The following is a 24,373-nucleotide window of genomic DNA, read 5'->3' on the forward strand; positions in this document are numbered from 1 at the left end:
ACATTACAATAATTGCTCTGTTCCTTCATAGTCATTCTGTAGTTTGCAGAAGGAACAACATCACTTAATGGAGTATAATTGCTCTAAAAACCCCAGCAAATTCTTGGCATTAGTTCTTGAATTGTGGAGGGATAATAATAGTAAATCAAATAAAACAAAGCGAACCTTTTATCAATATTCTCACATCGCGATGACATGTTAGAAGTCAATAGACTATGGCATGCAGTTATTCTGATGGGTTTATCACCACGTTGGTGACTGGCAAATCAGTGAATGACATTAAAAGGTCAATAAATCATTTTTCTGATGGCATGACTCAAAGCACGAATAAGCACCATACAATCCACAGAATCACAGTCCAAAGAACTGTGAGGTTGGAGCAATGCAGAGGCACAGACTGCCTTTGATTGTGCTGTTTTGTAAAAGGAAGGAAGTACTTGGAAGGTGGCAACAAAACACAGACAAAAATATGGTGTCATTAAAATGCTGCCACAGCAATGTGATATTAACATGTATTCTTGTTCAGGATGTCATTCGTGTTTCTGCAACTTCTTACAGCTAGAGAGTCTGCATATTTGCATTAGGGAGGTTTTCTTTTGTAGTTGGAGGTGAGGGTGGTAAAAGCCTTAGCATTTAAAACAACACAAGAAAAAAGCCTTTATCATTCTCTAACCTTCAACCAATCAGAATAGAGCTGGAAGGGATCTTGGAGGTCTTCTAGTCCAACCCCCTGCTCAAGCAGGAGACACTATACCATTTCAGATGGGTTGCTGTCCAGCCTTTTCTTAAAAACCTCCAGTGATGAAGTACCCACGAGTTCTGAAGGCAAGCTGTTCCACTGGTTAATAGTCCTCACTCTTAGGAAGTTTCTCCTTAATTCCAGGTTGCTTCTCTCCTTGATTAGTTTCCATCGTTTCCTGTCTTGCCTCCTGGTGTTTGGAAAATAAGTTGAACCCTCTCTTCTTTATGGCAGCCCCTCAAATACTGGAATACTGCTACCCTAATCCTTTTCTCCAACTGGCCAAACCCAATTCCTGCAATTCCCCTGAATGATTCTACATTTGTACTGCACTTCTGTTGCTCAGTACATCTCTGGGATAACAGCAATTATTTAGGGGGGAAAATCATGGTTTTCTCTGGTTTGGAAAAAAAAAAGGTGGGGGGAGTATTATGTTTGTGTTAGCATTACTACCTCAGAATGGAGTAATTATTTTAAAACTAGCTCAAAGTCTCCTGAAGCTTAGAGGAGACCTTGCATCCTTCAATCTCACAGTTGAAACTTACTTTGGTGGGTGTCATTTCTGACAAATCCCCATCCCTGATGTTGTGAGGATTGTGTGGTCCTGTTGCCAAATGCCCGTTTTGTCCACAATGTTAACATCCATCTATGGCTTCATTGTGCATGAAAACACCCAAAGGCTTACAACAATGAGCCTTGCAACTAGGGCATTGTGGTCTCTCAAGCATATTCTTTGGGTTTCTTGAGTCCAGAACGCTGATGGGCTCAATCATAGAAGCAGCAGTGATTTGTATCCCAACTCAACAATGACAAGTTCTCTTGGGGTGTTCTTGCCATCAGTCCCCTACCCCCAGTGTAACCTTTAGGTGCCCTGGTTAGGGATAGGAGTTGTACCTGCTGTTTTGAGTGCATACTTGGGGAGCTAGCAAATTGCAGTCAAAGTCATACCCACATTGCCCCTCAATCCACCTGGGTGAGGTGTCCATTAGCTATGCTGCCTGGAGCACCATATAAGCTTTAATCAAAAGCATCTGAGGAGCACCAAGTTGCGAAAAGTTGCTTGTATCCTTGTAATCTAATGATTACTAATGGTCAAAATTTATGCAATTATAAATAAAGAGAGAATGTCTGTGTAAAAACTGCATTTATTGAACACTTACATCACTTTTTTTTAAAAAAAAGCCATTTTTATTTTTTTTTAAAAGTGCTCCATGGTCAATACATTATTAACTAAATCTATTCCAAAGTGAATAAAAAACAAAAATATACATTTCAAAACACTTAACAACTTTGGACACAACCCCTCAGACATGTCTGTGCAAACATTGCTGAACTTCAAGTCCCATATGTCCTCTTTGCTCTGGCAGAAACAGAGTGGCATCGCCAGAGCTGTTTCAGGCCAACCGGGCCCATGATGTACCACAAATCAGGGGTCCCCAATCTTTGCAACTTTAAGACTTGTGGACTTCACCTCAATTGGCTAAGGAATTCTGGGAGTTGAAGTCCACAGGTCTTAAAGTTGGCACGGTTGGGAACCCCTGCCATAGATGACTGCTACATGCTTTAGTTAGAATTTGGCCTCCCAGCACTGACAGAGGCAAGTGGCAGGGAGTGAATAGAAGAGAGGATCTTGCTGTATTTTTCTGCTTTTCTGAGACTAGGGCCCACCATGGTGAAAGCCACCCTCCCTTTGGTATAAAGGATCATTAACATACATGCTCTGTCTCAAACATGAATACATTACAACAACATCTGAAGAGCAGACTCTAAAAAGCAGCATTAAATTAAAAAAAAAACTTTGGTGAAAAGACACTCTGAAGATTAGTTTTGCCTGGCACTAAAAAAGAAAAGGGGGGGGAGGAGCAGGGGGGGTGGTCAGTCCAGACAAAGGAAACATTGTTTAACACAAGAAAATTAAAATATGCCTTTACTTGAGGTTGTAAGCTCCCAACACTGGATGGATTCTGCCCAATTAACTTGAAAAAACAAACAAGCAAACACTGCCACAAGGCATATTTAGTGAAGAAAATCTCAACAAGAATTAAGTCTGTTTTCTTATCTTTTCATTGCAGTAACATTAAATAGGCATTTTATGGTGCAAAAAGGAATACATATCTTTTAAAATGTTAAAATATCTTTAACCAGTGTATAGCATAATGCCTCGTAATCACATATGCGTGCTTAAAAAAATACTGCACATCCATGACATATTTCTGATTGGCTATATTTTTGGGTGCAAGTCAAAGAAAAAATGCAGATGCTTTGAGCTATTAGGCTGGGATTTAATTAATCAGGTAAGGTCTAACTCAAATTAAGCACTATAAAATCTCACCGACTTTACTGCATATCCCTGTCACTTGATAGCATTGGTGTGACTTTGAAGTGTTTAATTTTGGCTGAAATATTCCCTCCGATTCATTGACATTCTACCTTGTTCAATGGAATTTCAGATATATTTTAAAAATCTAGACTGTACCTTAAAAAAAAAAGACACGGTGGTGGATGAGAGATTACTTATGAGATACCTTTTAGGAATCATCTCAGTCTTTTAACAAACTCCACCACAAACCTGTCCTGAAATAAAGGTGCCATTACAATATGATGGACTGCCACTGATGTTGGTGAGAAAGAGACTGTACTCAGGGGAATACATTTCTGATAAAGCAACTCTGGGATTAAATTCAGTGGATCAGTGTAGAGCACAGGTTTTCCCTACTCTAGATCTGAAATCTGTTTCTCAAGGTTGGCCTGACTATCACACCCAGTAAAAAGAGCAGTATTTACAAAGATGCATTCACCTATTAAAAAATACCCAAACTGAAATTTTCTTTTTAAGAAAATACTTTTGCAAGTCAACTATATAAAGATAAAATACACTTCAAATATAGTTTTTACATTATTCTATAAAGTGCAGAGAAAACCTTCACATAGGGAACTACTACTCCCTCACGATGAGAGCAGAATTACAGCAGCTTTTGCATAGCATTACTCAGAGGCAGTGGGGGGGGGGGTGTCTTCTCTTGCCTCAGGAGATTAGCTCAGAAAGAGTCTCTTCGGGCACTCTGGGTTTCTGAGACAGTAACAGCTTTGCTTCAGGAACAGCCGGTGGTGCCAAATCTCCATTGAGGGCTCCTCTAGAATTGAATGCTGCTAGTCCTGCAACATGAAAAGCACGCTTCAATCAATTTGCCCTTCTTTGCTTACTTTATACAAGGAGACACGATCCTATCTGAATCACAGGGCTGTGAGCTTAAGCAAAGATGTTCCAAATGAAGCCTTAACTCTACTCTTCTCTGGCAGTTTTGCTTCATGTGTACACAAATGTATACCTAGGAAGCTCTTACATCAGATGCTTCTCCACTTAAGCAAGCATGATCTACTTGTAGATGCCCTCTGAACTTGGTTTGGGTTTTTTGCAGACAATTCATTAATCAACTGGGTAACATCTGCATTGTTCAAAGGGAGTGTGGTTTGTGCTTTGTTTATATACAGTGGTTTGCCCTGTCAGTGTACCCTAAATGTTACCTAACTGGGTGATGAAATGTCTGCAGGCAAACAACCAAAGTCAGAGAGCACCAAGGACTCCACCGTTCAGCCCTGAGCTACAAGTATTTTTTTCTATTGCTATCTAGTTAGGCTAGCAATAGCTTTGGCATGCCAACCTTCCCACTGCCGTATATTTTATACCATACCAAGAAGTCATCCCAAGATCTAAGTCGTACATATAAATCACATTTCAGAATTAGATACCTTCTGAAGAAAGCTAGTTTTTGGGATCTGCTCAGGTATAAGTTCCCATTAAAAGCACCCAGCCTCATGTGTTGGGAATCCTATGTGCAATTCAGAGCACTGACCACAGGAATGGACTGCCTTTGTAAGCCAGGGCTGCATAACTGGGGAGAAGCAGAGGTTATAGTGGCAGGATCATGTCACATGAAAGAGTAAGACCAGGATTTTCTTTTCTTTTTTTTTTCCTCTGGGGGGGAGGGGAGGGGGGGAAAGGATTTCTTTGATTTTTAAAACTATTTCACTCCCAAATGGGAAATACACTGCTATGGGTTTTCAATCACTGTAGTCAGACAGAGATGAGAGGCTATAAAAAAAGAGACTTGAGACCTCACACTGTCCAATTCTTCGTCCTGATCGTCTCCTTCACACAACAAGAAACACCACTGAGTTTAATTTTAACTTAAGATACATCTACATAATGGGCACATAAAAAAGTGCCACTTAACATCAATAAAGAAGTTAGGAAAAATATCTCTCTGAATTGCAACTTCAGTGTTTCTTGCACACTTTTTCACTGCTTATAGCATTTGCCTGTTCTCTATCTTTAACAAACTACTGAATCCATCTTAGTTGAATGAGTATGGTGCAAGAGAGTTGCTGCAATTTATTTTGGTATTCACTGTTATTCTAGCAAAAACACAGACTAAGATGTAAGAAAAATGAGTACAAAGTAATGACAACGTAACATCCATAAGGCAGAGGTGAAATGCTCCCAGTTCGGACCGGATTGCCCGATCTGGTAGTGATGGCGGCGGGTGGTTCAGAGAACCAGTAGCAAAAATCTCTGTGCCCCCCATGCCCAACTGAGCCGCGCAATCATCAGAGGCTGGTTTTTTTACTTTTAAAAGCATTTTTTCTACAACCTCTTCGGCCAAGGAGGTTGTAGAAAAAAAAAGTTGGCCACGCCCACCCAGTCACATTACCCCCCCCCCCCAAGCCACGCACACAGAACCGGTAGTAACAAATTTTACATTTCACCACTGCCGTAAGGTCATATGTCCTTACTGTCTGTATCTTCAAAGTTAACATCTATGGAAGGTTCTGTATCTGAGACTGTTCTTCTCCACCGGTGGGAAAGTTGATGGGAAGACACATTTGGTTCTTTTCCAAAGCGACTGCTCCTAAAATTAAAATATTGCACAGGTTTTCACATGTTTTTAAGACACACAGTTCTCTTGGGTTCATTAATGTTGTTTGTAAATCCCTGACATATGTTGCCAAAAAAATAATACAGCAAAAGATAAAAAGGTGAAGAATCACTTCAGGTTAAACATAAATGCTCTGCTAAGGAGTTAAACCAGATGGTACACAAAATTCCCAAATATCATTTTAAAGACTGCATGATTAGATGGGCAAAGTAATTTTTGATCAGTAGGAAATCGTGTGTTGCAAAGGACTGAAATTTACATTGAATGGTAATTTGAAAGATAATTTTTATAAGATGATGTATGGTTGGTACCTAGTATTAACACCTTTAACACATTAAATTGTTGAAGGTGCATAAGAGTGTCAAATATATGTTGCAAATGCAAAGTGAGGTACTTTTCTTTAATGGACATGTAAGAAAGCTAACAATACTGGGATCCAATATGTATTTTAATCCAGAGAATTCTTAAAATAAATATACAACTGAAATCAGAAAAAAAAAATTAGGCTTGATGGATAAAAAGACTGAAAGAAAACATGGGACTTGTTTTTATATATGATAACCATAGCGAGATTTCTGTATGCAAGAAGTTAGAAAGATCCTACAAAATTCCTACAATAGAAGAATGGATGGTGAAGCCCATGGCATTGGCTGAGATGGTAAAGCTGACTATTTTGATAAAAGAAAAGAGCTTGTCCAGCTTTGTTTCTATCTGGAACCCACTTATGGATTTTTTGCTTGTAACTTAAAGAAATGAAACTTTAATTTTGGAATTTATTAGAACTAATTATAGAAATGCTGTGTATTATTGTTGATTAAGAGGTCAATGTATTTTATATTTGTATCTGTGCCAAGGAAAGTTAGAAATTATTCTTTCATATTTCCCCTTTTCTCTGAAAATTCTATCTTTGCTCTTTTTCTGATCTTTTCTTTTTCTAATTTCTATTTTTGTTTCTTTGTATTTTATCTTTTGAAATTACAAAAATAACAAATTACAAAATAACAAAAATTAACAGCTAGCATTTTGTATAGCATTCAATATGAGGTAAAGGAAATGAAAAACGGATTTATGACCCATGCTCAAATTTATGGGCAGTGCAGCACCCCCGAGTCCCATGATCAAAATTCAGACATTTGGCAACTGCCCACATTAAACTGCAGGAGCACTTTAATTTCCCCCACCTGCCTAGCTTCACACACACACCTATGACCTTTTGGCCACCCTGCACAGTGTTCTTCATCTGGGGTGCTTCACCCACCCAGCAAGCATAATTCACTCAGCTGCCTTCTCAGTTCCTAACACCAACCTCCACTTTTTGTGCCCGGCTGCTAAAGCAGAAGCACCTTTTGCTGTTTCTTTTTCAGACCCCAACCATTCAGCTACGTAGGGTGCTCCAGATTCTACACAGCTTCATAGCCCACCCTTGCAGCAAGGTGCCAAGATGCAGCATCTAGGAATCCTAGCAAGTACCAGCAGTCAGCGCAGCTTTATAAAGACAGCACTCATGGAATCACCTGTAGGAAACATTTGCTGGAGAAGCTGGGTCTGAGAAGGAAACATCAAAGGCAGCGAGATGCTTGAGCTGCAGCAGCTGGGCACAAAAAGGCAAAAGGTTGGTGTAGTGAATTGGGAGAGAAGGCAGCTAAATAAACAAACTTACTTGCTGGGGCAAGCTGGGAAGTTCTGGGTATAGGGTGGCCAAAGGGCAGAGATAGGTGGATGGGTTGAATTGGAGGCAGTCCTGTAAACTTATTGAAGCTTGGGGCTGAGAGGGACTAAGCCCAGAATGGATTGGATTGGGATGGGGTAGGGTGGGTACTCATTTATCAACCTGTAATTCTTTGTTAACAACCACAATGAGAGTGCTGGGATTGCCGTAGTACACCAGTCAGTCATGTGATATATCACTTTTGAGTGCCCTGATTTACAATGTCATAACTATGAACAGTCACTAAATGAGGACTGCCTGTACAAAACAGAACTGTCATAGTGAATTCAATCTAGTCATGAATTAATTTTCAATTATATCAGGTAAGAGAAACTCACCAGAACCACATTTTTCCAAAATTAATGTGAGATTATATGGGGCAACAGGCTGTGAATTTCAATTGCCAAACCATGGAGTATTTCCATTTATTTGGGATCGGACAATATCTCACAATGTGATAAGTGAACCTTAACATTATGGTTCTAATTTGTTTGATTTTGGAATAATATTTAATCACAACTTCATACTTACCTCTCAAGAGTACAAGTTCCAGGATGGCTAACAGAACGTTTCATCTAAAAAATAATATAAGTAATAAAGCAGGTTATTATAACTTTTGAAATACTGTTTTTTGTCTATTCCTAATGAAATATTATTTTAAAATATGTATTTTAAATGTTTTTTCAGAATGTACAGGAACATGCATTATATGAACATAAATGACATGGCATTTATAACATCATAATTTTAAAAAATACATTATTGTTTTTATTGTTGGTTTTAGTATTTAGTTTCCCAACAGTAAAATGGCCTTGAAGCACTATGTTTTAAGTAAATGAGGATTAACAGGCTAGGTCTACACTCTGTGCTTTAGAAGTTACCAGGTTTGCAGAAGAAACCATGAGTGCTTGGAAGGGAATAGAACAGTTTAGGGCTGGAGGTCCTCTATTTCCTTTAAACTCCATAGGTTACCATAGTGTTTTGCTCATAGCCAAATATGGAGTTTATTGGGCAGTAAAAGTATGAGGTAATATCCTCCTCAACATGCAAGATTGCTATCAGAAGTACATGTTTCTAAAACAAGGCATTTAATTATAGGCAAGTTTTCCTAGAAGGTTTGAGACTTTCATAACTTTGGGAAGAGGCCTAGCCTGGTGGCCTGAACAAGGACAGCACTGAGGAACCATATGCTAGTTTATCCCCTACTGCTCCCTCACAAAGTTCCCCAAATCTTCAAGAATGTTGACATTAAAGATATCCAACCATTTGTACAGGTGAAGGAGACACAGGAGAAACTAAAGGATCAGGATGAGGCAATGGAAACATCTCCGGCTTAAATTTGGCATTTGCTATTTTCACACATTCTTCAAGCGTAGTGATAAACGTGTCACAGGTGGCACTGAGCAAGGAAGAAGCTTCATTCATATTCTGGAAACAAAAGGAAAGAGCAGATATTGAAAACTCTTAGAGCAAAAGAGTTTCCTAGCAAAACTTTTCACCAATTTAATTCTAATTTAATTACAAACCAGAAATTGTAATTACTGGTTTGTAGGGACTTAGATTACTTTGATGAACACCAAACATTTTTCTAATGGGTGGGTGGGGTGCATCAGATGTTCACTGTACCACCTGAGATATTTTTGGTTCTGATAACTTTATGACATGATAAAAAGTTATTAAATATTTAAAGAGAGTGAACAGGCAGCTTTCCAGATGTTGGCAAACTGGAGAAGCCCAAGCCAACATATTCATTATGAATACAGGAGCACATGAACAGTGCAAGGAGCTGGAGCTAATGAACTAAATGGCCTCTAAGATTAACTCTGTGAGTCAATGTTTATGTTTCTTGCAAGTGAACCTGAAATGCATCTCCTAAACCAGAGATGGCAGATTTTATTTCTCTTTTCCATTGCAGAAGGGATGGCATTCCCCCCTTGCTTTGATACAAAAGATTGCAAAAGCAATTATTCAGGGTTGTATTATCACAACAACTAATTAACCTTACGGAGAAAATCGAAGAATTGTTAACCTCCATCTCCTGAGAACAAAGATCTCTCAATTCGTTAAATACAAATTTAATGGCTTTCAAGCTTTGGAAATGGATTTTGACTTAGCAGGCAACTATGCAAAAAGAGGCTAGAAGAGCTACTGGCTTTTACATTTACACAAATGAAACAACATACTGTAACAATTTATCTATTATTTGTGATTCTTATAAAATGCGAAGATTCACTTCCGCTTGGCTCCGCGAGCCTCGAAAGACGTTCTTTTGAGAGCGTCCATTCGCTGGCTCCGTTAAAGTCCCAGAACAGCTGAGAAACGCTGTCTGGAGGCTTGAAATTCTCTCCCCGGGCAAAGGGGAGAGAGAAGAGCAGGCAGGTGGAGGTAGAGCCCCCCCGAACGCCCTAGGAAAGATCCTGGGGCGCGAAGGGTGCGTGCTCCCTAAAAGCCTTTCAAGCCGCTCCAGACCAGGGACGTCTCCGCTAATTAGCGGAATTAGAAGCCGCGACCAATCTTGCTGAATGGAAATGAGGGAATTAACATCTTGAACTAACAGCAGGCGGAACGAGCAAGGAGAAATCAGACTGCAAGTATTTTTTACCTAACTCCAATGCCTAGAGCCTCCTTCGGAAGTAATCACTTAGTACTTTGCAACAATATGGCGATTGAAGCTTGAAAGGGTGGGGGAAACGGAAAGTTACAGGAAAAGTTTCGTTTTGCTGGCAGCCCTTCGCCTGGAAAAAAAAAGCTTTTGTGCTGACAGAAGGAGGATTTTAAACGTTAATTAATATTGGGAAATCTTTTGAGGAACTCTTCTTTTTGGCTCTGATTAAATATAAAGACTAATTTCAAACTGGAAATGGCCTCAAAGTCTGTAAAAACTGTTCCTACTAAAGGAACTGGGAGTGCTGATAGCTCCCCAGCTCATATTCCTAGATTACAAGTTCCTGCTCCTCCAGCGGATCCACAGACCTTAACGTTGGAGATGTTGCAACAAGCCCTCCAAGTCACCCAAAATAAAATTGTTGATGTGATTGATGAAAAAATTAAGGAAACTAATGAAAAAATTAAGGAAACTAATGAAAAGATACAGGCTGTGTCAGATGAGATTGCAATTCGCAATCAGGGGATTAGGGATGATATATTAATGGCATTTAAGTGTCTGGCAGGCAATATTGAAATGGTGGATGACAGAGTTGAGGAAATTAAACAATCTTCTGAAATTTTGGATAGTAAAATAGGAGAAGCTCAAAACAGAATTCAAAGGGCTGAAGATGATGTAACAATGATACAATACAGAGACATGGAATTTGCTTTAAGATTCAGAGGGGTGAAGGAGAATAAACAAGAGAATTTGAAAGAAATGATGTCAGAAGCATTGGCACCGCTGTTGGGGGAGTCAAAAAATGATCTGGGCTGGCAGATTGACAAGCTGTACCGCATTAATTCCTGGATTGCTAGACAGAAACATCTATCAAGAGACATTGTGATATACTTTACTACAAGGAGAGTACGTAACGAAATTTTACAGGCTACTTTTAAAAACAAGCTTCGGGTGGAAGGCCAGGAAGTAATGACAATGAAAGAAATCCCCCCTAAGATCTTGAGAGCTAGAAGGGAGTATGCTTTTCTGGTGGATGAACTGAGAAAACGCCAGATACAGTACAGATGGGAGGTGCCAACTGGACTAGTGGTGACTTACTCAGGAGAGAGATATCGGCTTAATACAATTTGGAAAGCAAGAGATTTTTATACTAATGTATTAAAGGCTGGCACACCCAAATCAACTAAATCACCAGAAGGCAAAAGAAAGAAAGAAGTAATGGAAGCTGAAACAGAAGAGCTCTTGACAGTAGTTCAGAGGGGAGCTTTGGCTGATCAAGAAGAAATATTACAAATCCAAATGGCTACTCAAGAGTTGGCGCTGATTGATTTATCGCAGTTACCAAAGGATCAAAGACAGACCAGATCGGTGACAGCTAGACTCAAGGAAGAATTAAGACAGCAACAATCCCAGATGGCAACTCAAGAAATGATCCAAGATACTACTAAAACAGGAGCAGTGGGGGGAGCAAGACCTAAAAGTCAAATGAGATCAGAGCATCAGGACTTGCTTCAGAGGCTCCAAAGGCCCAGAGATGGGAACTAGATTTTTGACTTGGAACGTTAACGGCTTGAATTCTCCACAGAAAAGAAGAAAAATATTTCACTATCTCAAGCAATTTAAGAATGAAGTAATTTGCTTACAAGAGACTCATATAAGAATACAAGATCAAAAATATTTGATTAATGCAAGACTTGGTACATCTTACGTAGCAGCAGCACCAGAAAAGAAAAATGGTATAGTTATATATTTGAAAAGAGACTTAGTTGCTAAATTAATTGAAGCAGACACTCAAGGAAGATTTTTAGCGATAGAACTTTTAATAAAAGGAGAAAAAATACTTGTAATCGGAGTTTATGCCCCGAATCAACAACAAGAAATTTTTTATAATTTACTACACTCAAAATTGACACAGTGGGCATATAAAACTTGTATCCTGTTAGGCGACTGGAATGGTGTTTTGGACGTTAAAAAAGACAAGAAAGGACCTAAACAAAATATGTTAACAAGAGCAAAATTGCCCAAAGCATTTTGGGAAATGATGGATGACTGGGAGTTGAGAGATATTTGGCGTGAAAGAAACCCGGAAGAAAAAGATTTTACTTTTTTTTCAGATAGACATAAATCCTTTTCAAGGATTGATTTTATATTAATTACTAATGATCTTTTATCTAGGGTGAAAAATACGAAGATTTGCTCAAGAACATTGACAGACCATAGTCCAGTTTGGCTGGAATTGGAGTATGAGAAAGGGCCTAGGAGGTCCTGGAGGTTAAATGATAATTTGTTTAGGTATGAAGAAAATGTAAAAGAGTATAAAAAATTTATGAATTTTTTGTTATGAATATGCAAAAGGGCACATCAATGGAAATGGTATGGGATGCAAGTAAGGCATATATGCGAGGAATTTTGATATATTTGAATAATAAATATAGAAAGAAACAGGGGACAAAAAGAAAAGAATTAGAAGATGAGATTAGTAAACAGGAACGGGCTTTAGTAGCTAATCCAACAGATAAGAAAATCAAAGAGGCAATCAATTTATTGAAAGGTCAATTTAATATGTTAATAGCAGATCAAGTGGCAACTAATTTAAGATATGCAAAACATAATACTTTTTACAATGCCAATAAACCAGGCAGGTGGTTAGCATATTTGTTAAGGAAAAAGCAAAAATCAAGGACAATAGAGAGAATAAAATATAAGGGTAAAGAGGTTTATGAGCAACAATTGATTAAAAAATCCTTTTTAGAGTTTTATTCGAGGCTGTATACTGGTGATAAAATTAAAGATATAGATAGATATTTGCAGAAAGAGAATATTTATACAATTTCAAATGAGCAGAGGGATAGTTTAAATCAATTGATAACTTCTGAGGAAATTGCGTTAGCAATTAAGCAGTTGAAAGTGGGTAAAGCTCCTGGGACGGACGGTTTGACGGCTATTTACTATAAAACCCTACAGGAGGAAATGATAGAACCGTTGAAAGAATTATTTAACAATATACAACAGGGAGGAGAGGTACCTCCAACTTGGAAGACAGCATTTATCTCGTTGATCCCAAAAGAAGGGCATGATGATACAGATCCTAAAAATTATAGGCCAATTTCATTATTAAATACAGACTATAAGATATTTGCTAAAATTTTGGCAAATAGATTAATGACAGATATGCAGCAAATGATTCACCATGATCAAACTGGTTTTATAAATGGTAGACAAATGAAGAGTAATGTAAGGCAAATTGTTAACTTATTAGAGTATTTGGGAAGGAACAACCAGGTCCCCGCAGTGCTTGTGTTCTTGGATGCTGAGAAAGCCTTTGATAGATTGAATTGGCAATTTTTACTAAAACTAATAGAAAGGATGCAATTTGGAGAACAATTTGTACAATCTATTAAGGCAATATATCAAAAACAAACAGCGCAAATAATAGTTAATGGTGGTTTAACAGATGCTTTTAACATAGAAAAAGGAACAAGGCAAGGCTGTCTTTTGTCCCCGTTATTGTTTATTTTGACGCTGGAAATTTTATTAAACAAGATACGCGAGATGAATACAATAAAGGGAGTTAAAATTAGACAGCATGAGTACAAGGTACAAGCATTTGCGGATGACCTGGTTGTTACCTTAACCCAACCGGTACAATCGATTACAGCCTTGATGGATATAACCTGCTTATATGGACAAGTATCTGGTTTTAAAATAAATGCAGCTAAAACAAAAATAATAGCTAAAAATATGGTTAGGAGCCAAAAAGAAGAGATAGAAAGGTTAACAGGATTTGAAGTAGTTAAGAAGGTTAACTATCTGGGGGTCTATATTATGACTGCAAATACGAAATTATATCAGTACAACTATGAACCATTATGGCACAAAATACAGAAAGAGTTGGACAATTGGAAAAAACTACAACTATCTTTGCTGGGAAGGATAGCCGCTGTAAAAATGAATATTTTACCAAAATTTCTATTTCTTTTTCAAATGATACCTATACTTAAAAAAGATGAAAACTTGAAGGAATGGCAGAAGGGCATAAATAAATTTGTGTGGGCAGGGAAGAAACCACGAGTCAAACAAAAGATATTGCAAGATACTAGAGAAAGAGGTAGTCTTAAGATGCCCAATTTAAGATTGTATTATGAAGCTGCTGCCCTCTCAGCAATCACAGATTGGATAAACTTAATGGAGGAAAAGATATTGAATATTGAAGGATATGGTTTGGTTTATGGCTGGCATGCTAACTTAGTGTATGATAAGAAAGTAGATAAGACTTTTAAAAGTCATATATTAAGAAATGTTCTATTGCGTGTCTGGAAAAAGTATAAATATAAACTAAATGATAGGTTACCAATATGGACAGTACCCAGACACGCAATAGAGAACATAAATTTAGAGCAAAAGCAAGATAAGATTACATATAAGGAACTCCTTTATAAGGAAGGAGTCAGGTTACAGTTAAAAATCCATGGAACAACTAAGAGAAGAAGGGATTATTAGGACTTGGTTTCAATATGGACAGCTGCTGGCCAGATGGAGAGAAGATCAAAAAATTGGTATTTTGCAGCAGGATGAGAATTTGATAAAGCAAATAAGAGATGAAGGTCAAATGCACATAAAAAGGTTGTACAATGCATTACTGGAAATAGATTCAGAAACAGATTTAGTCAAGGATTGTATGATAAAATGGGCACAAAATGTAGGTAACCAATAATGATGGAAACATGGGAAAAGATATGGGTTAGAAATGTAAGATTTACACAAGCACAAAATCTAAGGGAGAATTTTTACAAAATGTTTTATAGATGGCATTTAGATCCAAAAAAACTAGCTTGTATGTATCCAAATTAACAACCCAAGTGTTGGCGATGTGAGTGTGAAGATGCTACATATTTTCATATATGGTGGACATGTAAAAAGATTAAGGCTTTTTGGATAAAAATATGGTGGATTATTCAAAATATTTTGAAGAAAATTAAAAATTAAATTTACACCACAGTTTTTTCTGTTGGGAATAGTTACGGATTGTACTGTAATAGAGACTAAGCTGGTTTTGAACTTAATAACGGTTATTAGTTATTATTTCTTTAGATGCTGAGAAAGGTTTTATAAGGTAGGGGGAGTATGTTGATCTGAAACAAATGGACTCCACAAAAGTCTGGATATTCATATCTTAATTGTTAAGTATGGTATGGTTAAGTAGGTACATTTATTGAGCAACTAGAACATATTCTAATAGTGTATTTTCTTTTTTTAATCTACAACACAAAATCTCAATAGAAATTACATAAATTACATATATATGTTTAAATAATTAGTCTTTCAACATTCTAATTTTGTCAACAGAAATTCTGAAAATATTGTCAATAATGTGGTAATTGAGATAAAGTAGAAAATAGCATTGCCTCCAGAAATTGCTTTGTATTTCATAGTTAAGCTAGATGCATCTACCTCAATCTTATTATTTTAATACAAGAGTTTAAGATGTCTAATTAATCTATAAATTGGGTAGAAAGGTTCAAAGCTCCTTTGAATTGCTCCTAAAAGCACGAAGCCGAGAACACCAGCCTGAAGATGACGAATGAGACTTCGTCGAAACGTTGCCAAAACACCTCCAATTTTATGCGGGAGAAAACCCAAATAACCAAAGACCTACATACAAACACCCGCGAAAACCTCAGAAATATATATATATAATATATATATATGCAAAAAATTAAAATCCTGGGTGTTTTCCCGCGTCATTATAAATAAGTTGGTTAAAATATTTAAAATCTTGGTTAAAATCCCAGCTTAAAATCTTCTAAAAATTCTTACAGAGCACTCTGCACCCTTGCATTTGTTTATATCTTTGCCCTCCGTACATGAAGTAGGTGTTAGATAAGCAATGCTCTGCCAATTCTATGATGTGGTTTGGTGGCTGGTATTTGTTTTTGATCGTTGCTAGAGCTTCTGTAACGGGTACTTGGGTGAATAATGAGATCACATCGAAGCTTACAAGTAGGTAACCCTGCTCTATGCGTTGGTTTCTCAGAATTTCTATGAGATGATATGAGTTCTGCACATAGGAAGCAATCGATTCTGCAAATGGTTGTAATTGTTTGGCTAAGTATCTAGCCAGGTTTTGTAGCGGAGAGCCTATAGAGCTGACTATAGGTCTGAGGGGTATGCCCTCTTTATGTATTTTTGGGAGGCCATATAGTTTTGGACATTTCGATGACTTCTCTCTGGGAATGATTGTTTTTTTTAAAGTCACTGGTAGGATTTTAGCTGAGGTTTTAAAGGACCTTGCAGAGTGCTCTGTAAGGATTTTTAGAAGATTTTAAGCTGGGATTTTAACCAGGATTTTAAATATTTTAACCAACTTATTTATAATGACGCGGGAAAACACCCGAGATTTTAATTTTTTGCATATGCACACCCGCAAAAACTTAAGAAGACATATATATATATATATACATACATACATACATACATACATACATACATACAGGTTTAATGACTTCTAAAAATGTTTCTCACACTGGTTAATATAAATTTAGCTCCATTTTGATAGCAATGAAACAAGAAACAGATGTATGGTCTAGAATTCCTTTAGTTTTCCAGATAAAATAAATGCAATTTTCAACAAGGTTAAGAGGCTTTTCTTATTTGCTATTTATTAAATCACTTGGAAGATGTACACCTCTTAATTTAGTAACCTCCCTTTATAAGGTGCAGAAGTAGATTAAACAATATGCACCCATATACAAACACACACACACAAACACATTCCTGTTTCCCACAAGCCCACTAGGAGACCCACTTTCTTCATAAAACAGCTGCTGAAGTCAACACAGTAAATGGGAATAAAATGCCAATTCTTTCCAAGAACAGAAACAAACAAACAAAAAACTGTGAGAGATGGAGAAAAGGGAGAGAAATAGAATGTGATAAAATTTGGAATCCTAAACATGAAAGCACAGCAACAGTTTTGTTACATAATTCAAGTGTATTCATTTTTGAAGACACTTTCTTGTAGAGGATATTTTGTTGATATAGCAATAAAACCCTTGATTCTCTGGGTTTAATTAATAACTTTAGATGCAATATAAAAAAATTAAGACTTTGGCCATAAATAGTCCATTGTTTCTGAAGCAATTGAATTGCTTAGGTCATTTTTATCAATTTTTGTAATTTGATACATAAAATATCTATTTAGATCAAATGATTGATACTGACATAAATTATACTGTGTAAAATGCTGTAAGTTGACAAATATGAAAAAAATTTCGATGCAGTGGACATTTGGATTTAACAGACTAAAACAGAGACAACCCATCTCTCCAAAAAACCAGTTAAATTAAGGTTTTGCTATATTGGAAGGGAACAATAAACATTTAAAAATATAATCTAAAATATTTTGTATATCTGTGAGATTCTATTATTACTGGTAGTATGGCAGTGTTGGACTGTTAAGGTACTCTCAGATAAAGCTATGGATCCACCATGATACTATTGCACATCCTTATAATCCAAGAATTGAAAATGGGTAAATAAAAACTCTTTCAAACAATTAAATATTACCTCAATGCTTGGTGAGGAATGATTCCCATCATGATGTACATATTCTTGTATTGTATGGACCTGCTGCATCAAGAGGTCACAATAGAGACGCAGTTCAGACATTTTGGTTTTTAGAGATTCGTTGGTTTCACTTATTTCTGGAACAATATCAAAAAACGGAAACTTACTAAGCATGGTTATAAGTGCCCTCCTCAAAAATAAAAATCAATATTCACATTTAATCTCATTCAAATTGACTGCAACTTGTTAAACTTCTGCTCTTTTTGCCAGTTTCCAATTTTGCCTCTATTTTGTAATTCATAAATACATTTTTCCCAATGGGCCTACTAAGTGTGCAGAACATCCTAAATAACTGTTTTGATGCACCCTGCAAAAGTGACTGATGGCTATGTTGGTTCCATTGAAAACAGAAATGCTATCTTACACAGAAAACAGTATTAATATTTATGGGTCAATTTTGTCTTCTTTTATTTATATTATTTATGTCCAACTGCAGAATCACTCTGAATTTTTTTTAAGTATCTGGGTTCTCTGAATGGGAGGATTCCAAGAATTATTATCCAATTTTTCTTCCCCTGCCTGACACTTTCAGGGCGTTTTTTGCCCCCCAAATGGCCTGAAAACAGTAAAAATATGGCCCAAAAAACAGCCCAAAAATGCCCTGAAAACAGCCCGAAAAATGGCCTGTTTATTGGCTGTTTATTGGGCCATTTTTCGGGCTGTTTTCTAGTGCTCCGGTGCCCACGAAGACCAGCACGCATGTGCGGGCTGGAAACCAGAAGAGCAGCTGATGATGGCACACGTGCCCACAGAGAGGGCTCTGTGTGCCACCGCTGGCACACGTGCCATAGGTTCACCATCACAGGTATAGGCTTTTCTGCTTGAACAGAGGATTAGACTAGAAGACCTCCATGCTCTTTTCCAACTCTGTTATTTTGCTAAGCAAAACTACAAAAGCTCCCCTACTGTTCAACACGTAGGAAGTGAATCATGGTGCTTTCTAACCATGAAAGAAAAAGAAATAAAATTACATGTACTTTTGATAGTTTTGAAGAAAGTAGCTTTTAAGAATTCCATAATATTTTAGGAAACATATGCACCTTTTTCTTTTTTAGTTTTGGCATCAGTCAGGCAAGCTTTGGAGCTCCCAAGGGCTACTAGCCACCTTTGTCGCTCAGCAGCATTAACAGCTTTCATGTAGAAATGCTGTTCTCCTGGAATTATTAGCTCCATTCTGGTGCTATCTGTAGGATGAACTTAGGAAAAAGAGAAAACAAAATAAGCTTATACATTTTCTTAAATCACCTAGAATAAGAAAAGTGTTAGCTAAATAAAACTTATGTCCAGTATTCATATATCAAATTTAACTGCTCATCACCCACACAGAGAGGCTCGGGGGGGGGGGGGGGGATGTACAATTTAATCAATAATAAAAGATTTTTAAAAATTAGGATTTTTTTAAATATAAAATGTGTTACTTTAGGAAAAGGATTGACAAAGCAGTGCTGACAGGCACCAATTCACTTGCAAAAGCTCCTCCCCCTGTGCATGGCATTGCAGAAGGATAACAGAAAGATATACTTGTGTAATTAGTGCTGTTTTCTCTGTGATTCTGTGATATTAACATATATTTCATTCTTCAGATTCAAGGGTTTGTATTCAAAGGTAGACTACACCTACTAAGATGTTGTGTTTTATTAAAAATTGCCACCAAAGGCAGGTTCACCTATGGAATCGGGATCAGAGGCAGATATCCTTTTAAACTAAGGAAAAAAGATGTCTCAAGGACATGTTCAGTTTTGAAAACTATGTTTAGTTCCAGAATTGAGCTCCTGTCATTTCTTAGGATCCTTCTTCTCCCCCAAAGTTGTTATAGCTTCATATTGTGTGTTCCTATAAGTAAGCAATATAGAACCAAGCCTAGCTGTACACCACCATGCCTTAAAACTGATAACTGCACAGACCAAAACAAAAGGCCAATGCCTCACTGCTAATCTTACCTTTGATTTCACAAACGGCCATCTTTATACTTCCTTTGCTGCCTTTACAAACATCATCCTGTGAATCGTAGTAGGACAATATCCCGTTATCCAGAACAAACCAGCGAGGCTTCCAACCTAAGGAAATAGCAGAAAACTATGTTCATCTGTTTTGCTACAAATATAATTTTCATATATACTGCAATACCATCCTTCATATAGAACTTGCAGCTGAAAGCAAGATTCATGTTCATTCACATTTTGGGGCATAAATGATGTCATTTTAATAACATACATAGACTAACCTACATTTTGAAAATTGATATTTATTAGACAGGTAGAAAGACCTAAATAGCCCATCTAAAGAACTTTAAATTGCTGATAAATTTCACTTCTGCAATTCATTCTTCTGGCATAGATGGACATATTAAGTTTATGCATCTGCTGTTTTAAAAGATTTATACAGCTGCCATATTATATAAAGTAGTTGTAGGTGGCTAACAACAAAGAGACTAATTATAGATTTCTTTTTCCAAACAACAAATAGACAGATAACAAGATACCAAAAAATGCAAAATCCTTTGATACCATTAAGCACCGTAACAATCCCATTAAACCACCAATATAGGGCTCATCTTAACAGCCTTTGGGAAGGTGAAGATGTTTGGTGCCCTCCACTTCAGAGGGGAGGTAGATCCACAAGTTAGGCACATGTACAAGAAAGGTTTCCTTTCTAAAACCCACCAGGTGATGGGGGGGGGGGCCCTACAGCAAATCCAACCTTTTCCAATCTAGTGGGGTGGCTAGATGTCCTCCAGAAGAGGAAGATAACTGAAAACTGGTTCCATGCCATATAGGCTTTAAAAGTGATAACCAGAATCTTGAAAGAAGCCCATTCAGTTGGTGCAACAGTGGTATAACATGGTCCACCTGTGGGTTGTCCAGAATTGCACATATTACTGCATTTTGGATTGAACTCCAGTTGCAAGTGGCTTTACAGGGCAGTCCTGTGTAGGGTACATTGCAATAATAATCCAAATGGGAAATGACCTGGGCACAATTGACTGTGAGCAGGATTTCCCAGTTCTACAATTGTGCAGCTGAGACACAAGCTGAATCTGTGCAAAGGCCCCTCTGGATATGACTGCTATCTACTCTTTGAGCAGAAATCCCTAGTATAGGAAGGCCTCCAAATTGTGCAGCAACCTTGTCAAAACTGTAATACATTAACTCTTCAGATCCGGGAGTCCCAAAATCCAGAAACACTCTGTCTTGCTGGAGTCATGTAGCCAGTTTCTTTCCATCCAGATCCATATCCTCCAGGCTCTGGGTAAACACTTAAATGGCATCATTTGTCCAGCCTGGGCTTTCCACTTAATAAAACAGAGTTTAAGAAAACCTTTGAAAAAATAATATTTTTAACTAGCAACATCTACAGAGTATATGTGTGTTGGTGGGGAGGTTAAAATCTACAAGATGATGAGCACAGGTTAACTCTTTTGTTATCTGTCAATGCTGCATACATATACAAAAGGGAGAGAGCTTAGGTTGTGACAACCACCACAATCCACCCAGCATCTTTTAATCCCTTCCAACTGAAGCAAATCAGATCAAAGCAATTGCTTTTAAAGAGATCATCTTAAAAGGTACTGACATTTTAGAATGTGCAGCTTTACTTACATTCCATTAGTTCAGCGGACAAATGCTGGATACTATCCTAGAGTCTTAAGTGAGGCATGGAATACCTTTCAAGATGAATTCTGGATTGCTTCTTCAGATACTTCCTGCAAGGCCACATTATCTCCGTGGATAAGACTAGGACTCTTGCATCTGAAAGCCCATTGTCAGATATAATCTGGCCCAGGAAAAAAAGCCTAGGTTTCAAATCCAGAGGCTCATGGCCCCTTTCTAGCCCTACTCTTATAGACTAACTATAAATGTCTACCAAATTTTCAATAAAGACAGTTAATTATCCATAAATATTGCTGTCATTTTTCCTGTTTATGGATGGATGGAATACAGTATAAATATATATGTTTCACAGAGCGGAACAAGAAAGGGACAACAGTATTAACCAAAGGCAGTGTCAAACCAAAGCCCTGATCAAACAATTTATGGCTGTCATTGCACCATTCAGCAAAGCTGTCTGGTTCTGGATGCAAATAAGGCTTTACTAAACCCTAAAGAGCATGGTATCCTTTGCCCCCAGCTGATTCCATAAAAGAAAAAAATATTGGGTGGTTTTTTTTCAAATTCAACTTTAATGACTTCATGGAGTAAATTATGTAGTTTTCTTAATAAAATTATGGAAGCAGTTTGACATGTTTGGGCATGTCTTTAATTCCACAGTCCTATTCTTTTATAGATTACAGTATTGACAAGATGCAAAGTGAAGAATTTCTTTCAAATAGTAAGCAACAACAAAGATCTGAAGATTCAAATCCGGGGGGATTTTCCCCCCTTTTAAGTCTCCCAGAGTTGTGGGGAACCAGGTGGCCTATAAATTGTGTAACTAAATTCTAAATACCAACCACAATCAATAGATGCCTAATCAAATGCCCCAAATTCCAAACTATTTCAAGAAACTATCATGTCTAATAAGAGGTAATATTATATTTCTAATATAAATCTTAAGATTCTTGTGAGAGCCATCCTGAGGATAATTCAAGTTATGAGATGAAGCAAACAGAACATGAAGTACCATCAAAATGACTCATCTTAAAACGCATAAACTTTCCTGAAGTGGATCCTCCTCACTGATACACCTAATAATGATATCAATTACAGGACAATTTTAAATACCCTTTTGGTTATGTTTCCATCCTGAAAGACCTAACCACTTTCATCTAGGGCCATGATGGCGAATCTATGGCACACGTGCCACAGGTGGCGCACAGCACCCTCTCTATGGGCGTGCGTGTTGTTGCCCCAATTCAGCTCTGTCGCACATGCACGCATGCCTCCCACCGAGCTGGTCATTGGGTCTCTGTCACACATGCGTGGGGGGGGCATGAGTACATGCGCAGGGAGGGGGGCACGTCACTTAACAACCGGGTTACTAATTTAACAACTGCAGCAATTCACTTAATAAATGTGGCAAAAAAAGTCATCAAATGGGACAAATTCACTTAACAAATTTTTCACTTAAGAGCATAAATTTGGGGCTCAATTGTGGTTGTATGTTGAGGACTACCTATATATGTAATTGAGACCAATGTATGACTTAGTCAGAGACAGTTAGCTTGTGGTATATGAACTAAGAACATAAATATGTCAAATATGACATAATATGACATAAATATGAGCCCTGGTGGCGCAGATTAAAGCACTGTTATTAACATCAGCTGCCTGCAATTACTGCAAGTTCAAATCTCACCAGGCTCAAGGTTGACTCAGCCTTCCATCCTTTCAAAGGTAGGTAAAATGAGGACCCAGATTGTGGGGGCAATAAGCTGACTTTGTATAAAATATATACAAAAGTATGAAGGCTATTGCTTAACGCATTGTAAGCCGCCCTGAGTCTCCAGAGAAGGGCGGCATATAAATAAAAAAAAGAAGAACAAAAAAACCCAGTGAACACACTCTCTCTCTCTCTCTCTCTCTCTCTCTCTCTCTCTCTCTCTCTCTCTATATATATATATATATATATATATATATATTTGTTTATGTAAGTTTTCACGGGTATGTATATATATATATATATATATATGTTTTCCCATTTGTTTAGAAGGGTATTTTGGGGGGTAAAATACTTCCAGAATGTTAACTATCTCTCTTGGGAATTGTGGCAAGAAAAGTCCTAAAATGTGTGGGGGGGGGGGAGGAGACGTCACTTAACAAATTTCTCACTCAACAATTAAATTTTGGCATCAGTTGTGGTCCTAAAATGAGGATTACCTGCACGGGCTGGGAGTGATGGGAGTTGGGAGTCCAGCAATCTGAAATACTACAGGTCCGGACTATGCCTTTCATCTCCCTGTACTATCAGCAGCAGCCTCCCTGCCTCTTCCTACAAGACTTTGACCAGGCAACGCCTTGCCTCTTTCCCTCATCCAGAGGCGGTTGCCGTCCCTTTTTTTTTCTCCCCACCCCACCCCACACGCCTGCTTCGCTCGATAGCGGAGGGTGGGGAGAGAGGGAGCAGACAGGCCGCGCCTTATTCCTCCTCGGCGTCTTCAAAGGAACAACGAGCAGCCGAGGCCGCGGGACCAACCGACAGGGCAGCCCAGCCCCCACGCGCCACTAACGGGAGCCCGCGTGCCGCATTCCTTCCTTCCTTCCCTCCCTCCCTCCCTCCCTCCCGCGGCCGAGGGTAGGCACGCGGCGTAACTAACCTACCTGTGAGGTAGTCCTAAAGGTGCTTCCCCTCTCCCCACCCCTCCCCCCCAAAGGCAACTAACTGGGCTTCCTGGGTTGTTTTTTTTCCCCTTTGAAGACGTTTCGCTTCTCCTCCAAGAAGCTTCTTCAGCTCAAGAAGAAGCTGAAGAAGCTGCTTGGAGGAGAAGCGAAACGTCTTCAAAGGAAAAACCAGTTACCGTAGTTGCCTCTTGGGAGGAGAGGGAAAGGAGAAAAAAAGAGAGAGAGAGAGAGAGAGAGAGAGCACCTTCGGGACAACCCCGACCTGGATGACTTGAAGAACCTCCGTAGATATATAGATATATATACCTGTGAGGTAATTCGTCCACTTGTAGAGGACGCCTTCCATCATTCAGAAGAGCCGCCGCACCTGGCGCACCATCCTGCACGCCCGCCTCCTCCTCCTCCTTCGAGAGCGGCGGCGGCGAGGCCGGCCCTCCTCGCCCCCCGCAGCCTTCCAAGGCACCGGCGGCGGCGGTGACA

The 24,373-nt window shown here is 38.3% G+C and overlaps 1 protein-coding gene across 9 annotated transcripts; it reads right to left on the bottom strand.

The window, feature by feature from the left end:
* Nucleotides 1-1,866: 1,866 nt before the first annotated feature.
* Nucleotides 1,867-24,286, bottom strand: PLEKHA3 (pleckstrin homology domain containing A3). Of its 9 annotated transcripts, none has more exons than XM_070957489.1 (9): nucleotides 24,200-24,286; nucleotides 19,556-19,672; nucleotides 18,656-18,811; nucleotides 17,556-17,692; nucleotides 8,648-8,812; nucleotides 7,916-7,959; nucleotides 7,191-7,267; nucleotides 5,534-5,649; nucleotides 3,806-3,895 (listed from the first exon to the last, which is right to left on the bottom strand). In XM_070957489.1, exons 1-8 carry the CDS (start codon nucleotides 24,240-24,242, stop codon nucleotides 5,558-5,560), a joined length of 831 nt encoding a protein of 276 aa, XP_070813590.1. In that variant the 5' UTR covers nucleotides 24,243-24,286; the 3' UTR covers nucleotides 3,806-3,895; nucleotides 5,534-5,557. The 9 variants fall into 9 exon arrangements, 7 of the variants coding, with proteins under 7 accessions (XP_070813441.1, XP_070787607.1, XP_070813590.1 ...); XM_070957416.1 differs by lacking the exon at nucleotides 7,191-7,267 and adding an exon at nucleotides 4,490-4,632 and having other exon boundaries at nucleotides 3,810-3,895; XR_011599703.1 differs by having other exon boundaries at nucleotides 3,841-3,895; nucleotides 5,500-5,649.
* Between the last annotated feature and the right edge of the window lie 87 nt (nucleotides 24,287-24,373).

The sequence above is a fragment of the Pituophis catenifer genome, unplaced genomic scaffold (assembly GCF_029215685.1).
Source record: "Pituophis catenifer annectens isolate HBS135680 unplaced genomic scaffold, rPitCat1.0.hap2 SCAF_1, whole genome shotgun sequence".
Classification (NCBI taxonomy): domain Eukaryota; kingdom Metazoa; phylum Chordata; class Lepidosauria; order Squamata; family Colubridae; genus Pituophis; species Pituophis catenifer.

What these genes read in the sequence shown, in the direction of transcription:
- PLEKHA3 (XM_070957340.1), bottom strand. Translation starts at nt 24,242, where the DNA reads ATGATGGAAGGCGTCCTCTACAAGTGGACGAATTACCTCACAG. An exon ending in CAAAACTAAAAAAGAAAAAG is followed by an intron (nt 17,693 to 18,655) that starts GTGCATATGTTT and finishes ATATTGTTCCAG; the next exon opens with AAATAAGTGAAACCAACGAA. An exon ending in TAACTTTGAAGATACAGACA is followed by an intron (nt 3,896 to 5,533) that starts GTAAGGACATAT and finishes TTCATGTTGCAG; the next exon opens with GACTAGCAGCATTCAATTCT.